Raw genomic sequence first — 11,367 nt, 5'->3', positions numbered from 1 at the left:
TCTTAGAACTGCACGCCTGTGGAATTGTCTTCCGTTTTCCTGCTTTCCGGCTGACTACAATATGGTTGTCTTCAAGTCTAACATAAATAAGTTCTTGATGAGCCGTTCCATATAAGTTATCAAATTTACCAAATTTTCATTACTAATGATTACTATATTGTCCAATTTCTACTGTACACTCTTTAACCCTTATCCTTGAGTGGCCTCTTGGCCTTGATAATGCGGTGATGCTTACGAAAAAAAAAAAAAAAAAAACACTGATCCCTAACGATAAAAGTGATAAAATAGCAAACCGTATTAGCAATAAAAAAAAGTAGATCTTGATTTTTTTTTAGGAGGTAAACTAGTAGTTTAACTACGCTGTGACCTGTGTTAGTGCGTAAAAAATACAAAAACTTTCTAAAGTAAAAACAAAAAGAAAAAGAACGCATTCCTCATAATTATTTATAAATTATAAGTCATTGCCAACTTTCGTTTATTTTGTGTACAAAATAAAACTTCTATTTTCTTAATTTTATTTAATTCAATTAATCTTCAGACGAATAATGTTTATTTTCGTGTTTGTATTGTTAAAATTTGCTGAGATTTTAACTTGTGCTGAAATTGCATTTGTCTGCCCTTGCTCTGCGCTCTCCAAATTGAAACGAAAAAATGTTGCCGCGTGACCGTAGTGCGTGCCACACATTTTTATGTTAAAGTAAACATTTCTTTTTAAAAGTTCTAAACATATTGATAACATACGAAAACGGCAGCTCCAACTCATAAAGTCCAGAATTTTCTTTTTATAGAATAAAAAAATAAAAAATAAATAAACACAAAGCGCTTAATAGTGACGTCACATGATACTGGCCAATCAATGTCTTTCTTTCAGTCTATTTTAAGAACGACTTTCAAAATGGCTGTCAGTATAAAACTAAATCCCAACCTAGAAAGGTCCAAATTGACATATTTGTATCATGTCTTTAAGAACGACATTCGGTGTAAAAAATATTATGTTTATGATAAGTTGTGGTTATTCAAACAATTTTATTTCTATGGAGTAAATAGGAAGCACAATATTTTGTCTCGAATTATATCTTTGTGTATTGTTGTTAGTTTTTAATTCTAAGAAACGTGAATTAAATTTGAAGCTAATGCCGTGTTGTGTGATAATCATTTGATTATCATTTCCTCATTTTTTAATTATCACAACACAATTCGCATATTTATCTATTGGTTATCATCTTTTTTGTCATTTTTGTTTATTGTGGCACAACTAATTAACGATAAGTTTGTGGTGAGAACAGCATAAAAACATTTAAATCTTACCAGACAGTATTCTTCTTTCAAGAAAAATATCTTATTTCTTTCGGATTATAATAACTAATTTTTTTTGTGGAAAAAATATTGCCATGACAACAAGGTAAGCAAATATTTATTTTACAATATATCACAGACATCGTTAATTAAAGCAAGTAGCAACTTAAATAGTAATAATAATAAACACATCTAAAATCTACTTTCGACTCCATCTGCAGAACAACTTTCTTACCCCCCCCCCCTTTAAAGTTTTAATTATTATTTATACTAATAATGAAAAAAAAAAAAAGAACATGCAATTGCTTATATTTTGTGATTTTAACTCCTGGTTTCTGTAATGTTGTTCATTATTTATTAGTTGTTTTATTTAATCTTTTTGAACCCTTAAAGATTTGCCTAATAACGGCATTTCTTTATTGTCACAACAATGAATTTTTGGGTGCTGATGCATTGATGCATGCAATGATGCATGTTATTTGTTAATACTGTTTTCAAATTAAATTTAATTTTTATGATATTTTTGTTTATTAAATTGTTAAGTGAAACTACAGAATAATTACAAAATACCCCCTTCCCATATTAAGAATAGGTAATAAATATTTCAGCACGGTAACATAAATGCACAAGTACCGTAACTTTGTTGTTTTTGTAGTTAAGAATCACATTATGCGAAATATTTGTTAATATTTTGTAAATAAAACAAATCGAAGAAAAACTAACATACAAAAAATATTGCATTTTTTGTTTTCATCTCCCTAAAAGTGGTCTCTCTGCCTTTTTGACTCAACAAAATGAAAACATGCTTAAAGTTTTATTAGTTTATTTTTGTATTTATATTTTGTGATATTAGTTTTAAAGATTATTCTGTTTAATTTAAATTGAATAATGGAATAAAAAACAGATTGCATAGTTTAGTTTTCAAATTTGGAAATGATATTGTTTGGTTAATTGATAAAATTTAAATCTTCATATTTTGATAATTTTGATAGGACTTCGGTAGTTTCAAACATTCATGATATAATACGAACACTAGAACTGCATTTTTAAATCTGCTTAGACATCAGGACGAAAAAAAAAAAAAAAAACCCATAAAAATACGCACACTCAAAACTGTCTTGTTTACTTTCCGGCTCCACGTGTTTTACATTTTTGAATTTTCTCATACATTTCTTTGTTGCAATTCATATATGCTAAACTTTTTAAGATTTTACGATCGTTGTTTATTTTTATTTTCCTCAAATTAAATTGATCTCATTTATGTGTATATTTCGAATTTTATATTGGCTGCGCGAAATCGGATGTGAAATATAGGCACATAACCGTATACACATTGAAATAATAATAATAATAAATCAATACGGATTAATTAGTTGTACTATGCAAATGTAACGAAGGGCGCTGTCGCATCCTGTTTCACGGCGTCAATATATTAGTCTTATCATTCATTTTAAAAACTTTTCTACAAACACGAATTAGCCATCTACCTGGATACCCAATGTAATTACATTTGCATAGTACAACGTAGGGTTTGTCATATCCATTGTTATACTTACAGGAAGCAAAAGCAAAACCTCTCTAACAATGAAAGGTAACTCCATAAAGAAATAACGGTAAACTTTTACATTAAGGTCCGTCTCGCGTTCGTATATAACAAAATTTTTTTGTAGATTTTAGTTTGCTAAAAACGAATCTGCAAACCGTTTCCGTCGCAAAAAATAGGGGACTCATTCATGCACTTATTGATCCGTGCTGGCTGAAGTAAGTACCACGTTATTATTTAAAAAGCCATTCTTAACATGGGGAGGGTGTTTTGTACCTATTCTGTATTTTAACTTTCCTCCCCATGTTAAGAATGGCTTTTTCAGCACGGATAAATAAGTGCATGAGTACCAAAAAAATAAAACTTTAATTGGTGCTAGTGCAGAGAGTGATCCGCGCTATTTTTTATATCGTATTTCCAAGTTTAATTAAAGTTTTATGATATGTTTTTTTTATTCAATTGTAAGGTTGAAGTATAAGAATAGGTACAAAACACCCTCCCCTCGCCATGTTAAGAATAGCTTTTTAAATAATAACGTTATTATTTACGTCCGGGGCGGATCACTCTCTGCACTAGTACCCTTTAATTAAATTTGAAAATACGATTTAAAAAAATAGCGCGGATCAGTAAGTGCATTAGCACCAAAAATAGTTTTTATGATATAAAGAAATTACTTTTTCGAAAAGTGGGTGATCACTTTTCCATGTAAATTTAACTTAAAATTATCACCCACTTTCTGGCCACTTGAGAGCGGGGGACTTTTTGAGTGTTTATTGGCTAAAAGGTTTTTCGATTTCTTTTTCTGTTTTCATCTTTCAATAAAAACACAAGGAAATTAAAAAAATAAAGACAAATCGGTATTTAAATTTTAAGGCTCGTCTCACATTCATATAGAAAAAAAAAATAGTTTTTGTAGTTTTTGGTGTGCTTTGAAAGAATATGGTAACCGTTTCCGTCGCAAATTTACCGTTTGTATGGTATTAACCCCTGTGAGAAATTTCACATACAACCGCCATCTTTCTTTTAGGCCGGCCATACAACTATAGTAGCCGGTCTGTGATTGGTTTAAATTTGAATGTGTCAGGTGATTTGACTTGGCGCCCTTTTTGTATTCATGCGTTTTTTTTTTTTCAGTCTAAGAAAGAACACGGAACGGTATAGACTCAAACCAGCGGTTCCCTCACTAGGGAGCCAAGACAATTCCTTCATGGACACCAAACAGTCGGTGAACGAAGGACTCGTCTCTACAAGCAGAGACATCTTATTTTGCTGAACCTATTCAAATCAAGGAGGACACTCTACAACTGTTTGGCATGTTATTATCCAATTATTAGATCTTATCTTATTTCTTCTTGAGTCCCAAGGGGCTCACATTATGCCTGATTATAGGCGCCATCATTCCCGCCGTGTTCGCCATGATCTTCATGGATCCTTCCAAAGGAACAACGAACTAACATTCCAACAATAGGAATTCGAATTTGGAAGCAAATCGGGCCACCGGTTTGCAAAAGGACTTATCAGAACCAAAGAACTTTCATTGCTGTTACATTGTGAATAAATTTTGAGTTTAAAGGTATGGCTTTTGTTTGTGGAATTCATTTGCTTCTGCAGGGAGGAAATTGAGTGTGTAAGAAAGAAATTTCTTACACCCCCTTAACTCTGCCACTATTTTTCATTTCACAGCCCAGCCTTCGTTTACGCTATGCGCGAGCATAAAAACACTGTTAAATGTGCACTCGTGTACCAAACTGCCTTGTCACAGTGTAGTACTGGCGAAAATTTTAAATTAGATGAAAAACAAGTAGTTTTCCAAATATGGAACCCAGGGCTAGCCATTTTTGTACGTGCAAGCACATTAACCCCTGAACTATTGACTATTTTCCATTTCACAGCCTAGGCTAGCTCCTATCTTTACATCATCAACGCTCTGATCCCTGTCTAGCATCAATTGAAATGGATGGCTCTCATCTAAGGGAAGCTCCATGTTTTGATAAGCTTCTGGGCTTGACCTTTACTCCTTACCTGAAATGGAACACGTACATCAAGTCAGTTGCCAAGGTCGCTGGAAAAATGGTAGGATCCTTCTACCGCTCCAAAAGATATCTCACTGCTGATGCAATTCTCTATCTATATAAAAGCCAAGTACGTCCAATGATGGAGTACTGCTGCCACATCTGGGCAAGAGCTGCTAAAAACAGCCTATCCTGCCTTGACAGAGTACAAAATAGGTTTCGTGGCTTAGTGGGGGATTCCCTTTTCTCTTCCCTGCAACCTCTCTCCCACAGGAGAGACATTGCGAACCTGTCTTTGTTTTATTGTTACTTCCATGGCAAGTGCTCGTCTGAGCTCCAATCTCTGGTCCCCCCTCGCCAATCTTTCACGATAAACACCTGTCTAGCTGAAACCACTGTCAAAAATTATCCCCACTCTTTATCTGTGCCAAAATCAAAACGTAGATTCCATGAACAAAGCTTCTTTCTTAGAAGTGCATGCCTGTAGAACTCTCTTCCGTTTGCCTGTTTCCCACCTGACTACAACCTGGATGTCTTCAAGTCCAACATAAACAAATTCCTATATGAACCGCCCCCTTAAGACACTTCATCAAATCTCCAATACTAATGATTACTACGATACTATCCCATTAAGTACTGTACGCGCAATAACCCTTATCCCCGAGTGGCTTCCGGGCCTTGATAAGTGGTGACTACCTTGTAAAAAAAAAAAAAATTAAAAAAAAAAATAAAATAAAATAAAATAAGCTTTCATTTACACTACGCGTGAGCATAAACGAAGACTGTTAAATGTGCTCTCGCGTACCAAACTGCCTTGTCACAGTGTAGTATTGGCGAAAAATTAAAATTAGATGAAAAACAAGTAGTTTTCCAAATATTAAACCATGTAATTCTATATGTTATCATGGGTGGCCATTTTGTACGCCCATGTGCGCGCGCTTCATGCGCATACAAAATGGCCACTTGTGATAACATATAGGATTACATGGCCTTAAAGTAAAATGATACCAAAATAACTTTAGTATTATGAATTCAGAAGATCCAGAGAATAGGTCATTTAACCGGCCTCCTCTTACTATATATATATATATATATATATGTATATATATATATATATATATGGAATTTAAATCAAAATAAACTAGAACAACGCGCGCACGCCACAGTTTTACCCCCCCTCCATGAATATAACACGATGTAACTGTAATTTAATATTATCCTAAATTTTTTACCATTTAAAAGAAGCTTCAAATAAACTTAATATTTTTAAAAAAATTTTTACAGCATACAAAAATAATGAAAATGCGAGACAAAAATTGTGTTTACATTATTGACGCTTTAAAACAACGTTTCTATGTAGTGACGTTTTTTAAGCGGTTGACACACCCATGTTTTAAAAATCTAGCAAAAATAAAATAATAGTTATATTTTCCTGAAATTTTCGATATTGTTTCATTATTAAATAAACTTGCATAATAAAATTAGGTTTCGTTATGGTAGGAAATATTTTTTTTAGGTGCCCAACCCCCATATTTCATGTTATGAAATTTAAGCAAAATAAATGTAGTTTGATAAAAAATTCAACATTTTTTAAAGCTGAAAACATCAAATAATTAAAAAATAATTATATATATATATATATATATATATATATATATATATATATATATAATCCTTTTATTTTTTTTCACTTACCTTCAAGTTGTAAATAATAATATTGATTTTATGTCCAATTTTATGTTAAAAAAATAAAATAAACAATTTTTCTTTATTTTTTTTTCTCGGTAATATAATTATTTGAATTAAAAAAAATAAAAAACAATTCTATAAAAATATTTTTAAAAAGCTTTCAATGATATTAAGTTCAAATATTACACGATATGAAGTTTAAACAGATTTTTTTTATATAACAGGTTTCCAATAATAAAAAAAATATATACATATAATAGAAAATATGCTCTTGATATAAAAAATTACAAAAGCAAAATCGACTAAAACAAATTTGTTTGGATTTGATAATTTAAAATTTGTGCCTTTTTTTTCCAAAAAAGTATGGAGGTCTGTAAGCGACATCATCTTTAGATACATGTATCAATAGAATAGGTTAAAATTAATTTTATCGTCTGTGTAGTTCATTATTAAAAATTTAATGTGTTTTATAAAAGGTAAGTCTTTATGTAGGTGTATCAGAAGTTTTGGGGAATTTTTGACACCCCTAACACAAAACTGCAAATAAAATGTAAAAAACTCGTAATTTCTCTTTTTAAAGTGGGTTGTTTATTTTCTTTATGGAATATACTTCCAAAATAAACTATTAAAGTTGTTTAAAAAATAATAGCAATATTATTTTTTATTTTTGAAAAAACAGTGTTTACAAAGTGCTGGCGCGCGTTCATGCAGCCATTTTTTTTTTACATATGAAATCAATTGAATTTTACGAGTGAAATTTTTTTCAATTTTTAAACTTTAAAATCTATCAAAATTTTTCTATTGGTTCAATTTTTACGATATTTTCAGGGTCAATGTGAAATTTTATGCCCTTTCTAATAAACCGAATATAACATTTTAGACAAACGTTTTTTTTTCTTAACCTCCCCCCATTTTGAAATGTCTATTAAAATTTAAATAATTAATTTACACACAAAAGTTTTATATATCACAAATTGAAGATAAAAGATCAATAAATAAAATATTCTAATTTAAAACAAAAAAAAAATGTTTTTTGGAAATTTACCTGTAAAGTCCAAAGTGTAAAACCTTTTTTTTTTTTTTTTTTTTTTTAAACCACGTTGATTAAAAATTTTTTTTTTTTTAAAAGCTCATGTTATGCTTAGATTCTCAAGTAAATATCGGATGCTGACAACAATTTTTTCTACTTCATTCAATGTTTTCTTTTTTTTAGATATTTAAAAAAAAATTAACTCGATAAAGAAGAAATAAAATATATTAATCAAAAACTCATGTATTTCATTAAGAGAATAAAAAAAATTGGTTGAGTGGGTTTTTTTTAAACGGCAAAAACTGATAAGTGAATGCTTTCATTTTTCAACTAAGGTGGCGCAAAATACTAATTTTGGTTTACAGCACACAATAGAAAGAGACATTAATTGTGGCGCTTCGAAGCCACCGGGAGATAAACTCAGGAAAATCAGACATTTATCCCCCTTTGTTTGAACAGTGAAAAACATCTGAGTTCGCGTTTTTTTGGAATCCTTGTTTAAAAAAGTATTTTATTTAAAAAGGACATGGAATATGAGTATAAATATAGATAAATTCTTAACAATGAACAATGGAAGTATCCATTGAATAGTATTTTTTATAGGTCAATGATTTTTTGGAATTTATATATATTTTTTATAATCGAAGTAAGTAAAATTCTGTTGATTTTCTTTAAATCTTTTTTAAAGAAAACCGATTTAAAAAAACAAATATTGCATAATTTGCTATTAAACCTGTTATTTTTTTAAATTTTGGTCTTTGTTCCTTTAATTGAAAAAAAAAATAGGGTTTGAATTAAATTTTTCAAGTAGTTATAAGCTTCGAAAGATAGTAAGTTGAATTATTCAAGTTCTTATCACGCAGTTTTAATGGTGGCTTCTGATACACCTAATCTTTAGCTGTCTCAGAATTCTTTAGGAATTTTTGGCACCCCTAACACAAAACTGCGAATAAAATATAAAAACTCGTAATTTCTCCTTTTAAAGTGGGTTGTTTATTTTCTTTATGGAATATACTCCCAAAATAAACTATTAAAGTTGTTTAAAAAATAATAGAAATATTATTTTTTATTTTTTAAAAAACAGTGTTTACAAAGTGCATGCGCACGTTCATGTAGCCATTTTGTTTACATAGTGAAATCAATTGAATTTTACAAGTTAAATTTTTTCAATTTTTTTTCACTTTAAAAATCTACCAAAATGTTTCTATTGGTTCAATTGTTACGATATTTTCAGGTTCAATGTGAAATTTTATGCTCTTTCCAATAAACTGAATATAATAGACAAGGCTTTTTTTTTTAATTACCCCCCCCCCCCCCACCATTTGGAAATGTCTATTAAAATGAAAATAATTACTTTTCTCAGCTCAAATTTATATATCACAAATTGAAGATAAAAACTCAATAAATAAAATAAGCTAATTTAAAACAAAAAAAGAACAGTTGTTTGCAAATTTACCTATAAAGTCCAAATTTTAAAACCTTTTTTTTTTTTTAAACCACGTTGAATTTTTTTTTAAGTGAAACCTTATAATCTTGTTATATTGCACGGAAAGTTTTGTTTAATTACGACAATTATTTCCATTTCATTCAGTGTTTTTTTTTTGTGTTTTTGTTTTTTTAGATATTAAAAAAAATATTCAGTCCATAAAGGAGAAATAAAATATATTAAATCAAAAACTCATGTATTTCTTTAAGAGAATAAGAAAAAAAAACAAAAATCGCTTGACCGTTTTTTTTGTTTTTTTTAATCGGCAAAAACTGATAAGTGAAATGGGACTATGGTGGCCCACATTTACTAACTTTTGTTTACAGCCAGCAATAGAAAGAGACATTAATTCTGTCACTTATAGGCAACCATAGTTCATAACTCTAAAAAAGGGAGATGGGTATCTCCCCTTTTTCCCATTTGTGATGAGCTGAAGTCGCAATTTTTTTTAATGCTCGCTTAAAAAAGTATTTTATTTAAAAAGGACATGGAATATAAAATATAAGTATGGATAAATTAGCATTACAAGTTGACTTTTTACCTATAAAGATAGGTAATTATTATTTTATCAACTTGCATGAAAAGAGCTATGTAAAAGATGCTTAAAAATCGTTTGAATTATGCAAATACCATCAGTAGTTCAAAAGTTATGTGAATTTTAAGTGCCAAAATTTAGGCTTTTCCGTGGACATTTTTCTTTCGAAAAAGTGGGCTAAATTTACGGACCTCAACATTGCAAGAAATTTGGTAATTTCGCCAACATTTATTTATTTTTCAAGCTATTCTCATGAAACTTGGCAGTCTTATGTAAAATTGTGTGCTCTTTCTGATTATGCAAATTTGATATATCTCTTTACCATAAGCCATGAATTATAGATTCAGATGTACAAATTTCAATTTTTTTTAAACTGGCGCATGGTATCATACCCACTGGGGTGTCTATTCATGAACAAAATTAAGTATTATAGTGGTATTTAAATATAGCTTTATTGAGAGCAGGCATTTTCCTGCCTCCTCACCAGAGCTTAATCTGGGTGTAGCCATTGAATGCCTAAAGAGCATTCATGGCCGGTATTTATTACTCCCCTCAAAGAAAAAAAAAATATAGATATAAATTAATCTCAGAAATAAATGGGAGAAAATTTTTCATATAGATTTTGGATTTTTATAAAAGATGGAAATTTCCATAGGCGACCAGAACTTATGCATTTTGGGACCAGTTCAATTTTGTAAATCCTCTTTATCTGGCCCAAAATACCCCTATTTTCTGAGATGCAACCATAAATCGTACTATACGTGAATCCTTGATGTAGCTTTCACATACCAGGATACCAGGAATCCTGATAAGCAACAACTATATAGTCACCAGTTGATGGTAATTTTCATAATTTCTATTCTGTTGTTTTACGGAAAATTTAACTACGTAAACAAAGAAATAAAACGGTAATTTTTTACCTTGTTTCCATCTTAACATTTAAAATAATTACTTTTATAGGTTTTAGGATATGTTGAAAACGAATATCGCATTTCAATTTTCTGCAAGTAAGTAGTTTTCTGGATATTAAGCAATGTCATTTCTTATGTTATCGCTGGTGGCCATCTTAGTACGCACGAGTGTGCAAACCTAACCCCGAGAAACTATGCATAAACACACATACCAAGATGGCCACCAGCAATAACATAAGAAATGACATTGCTTAATATCCGGAAAGCTACTTATTTGCGGAAAATTTAAATGTGATATTCGTTTTCAGCATACCTGAAAACCTTAAAAGATAGTCATCTTAAAGAAAAATGTTAAGGTGGAAACAAGGTAAAAATTTACAAAATGCATCACAATGAAATTCTTTATCCAACCGCCTAATTATTATCATTTAGACATCTTCAGTTAAAAAAAAAACTGGTTTATTTTATATATTTGAAAAAATGGTCTTGACAATGAGTTAAAAATAAATTCAAGTTTAACAATATATTTTATTTAATTGTTAGGTGAAAGTACAGAATAGTTAACAAAACACCCTTCCTTCCTCATGTTCAGAATGGGTTTCTAAATAATGTTATTATTTCAGCGTGGTAGCTTAAGTGCACAAGTACCTTTTATTTGTTATATATTTGTTTTTTTTTGTTTGTTTTTTAGTGGTAAAAAACAAACGCATGTACTTTTTGTTTTTTTTTAACGTTTTTAGTGCATGTGTACTACAAGCGTTAAAAACAACAATAGTATTGGTTGGAAATCAAATTTGAAAATCTTAAATAATTTTTTTAAATTGACGAACTCAGAATAAAAAGTGAAACTTTTTTTCTGTTTTCG

General features: G+C 30.0%; 1 protein-coding gene across 1 annotated transcript in view; it reads left to right on the top strand.

Annotated features, from left to right (window-relative positions):
• The first annotated feature begins 870 nt into the window (after window positions 1-870).
• LOC145247885 (TATA-binding protein-associated factor 172-like) overlaps window positions 871-11,367 on the top strand; it is a 179,301-nt gene continuing 168,804 nt past the window's right edge. Inside the window, exon 1 of the mRNA XM_080109496.1 lies at window positions 871-1,402. Coding sequence (XP_079965622.1) covers window positions 1,392-1,402 — 11 coding nt within the window. The 5' untranslated portion in view covers window positions 871-1,391. The remainder of the gene's footprint in view (window positions 1,403-11,367) is intronic.

The sequence above is a fragment of the Euprymna scolopes genome, chromosome 26 (genome assembly GCF_053919585.1).
Source record: "Euprymna scolopes isolate OS-2025 chromosome 26, ASM5391958v1, whole genome shotgun sequence".
In the NCBI taxonomy this organism is placed as follows: Eukaryota; Metazoa; Mollusca; class Cephalopoda; order Sepiida; family Sepiolidae; genus Euprymna; species Euprymna scolopes.
Note: the sequence above shows the minus strand (reverse complement) of the source record. Positions and strands in the feature narration are given on the sequence as shown.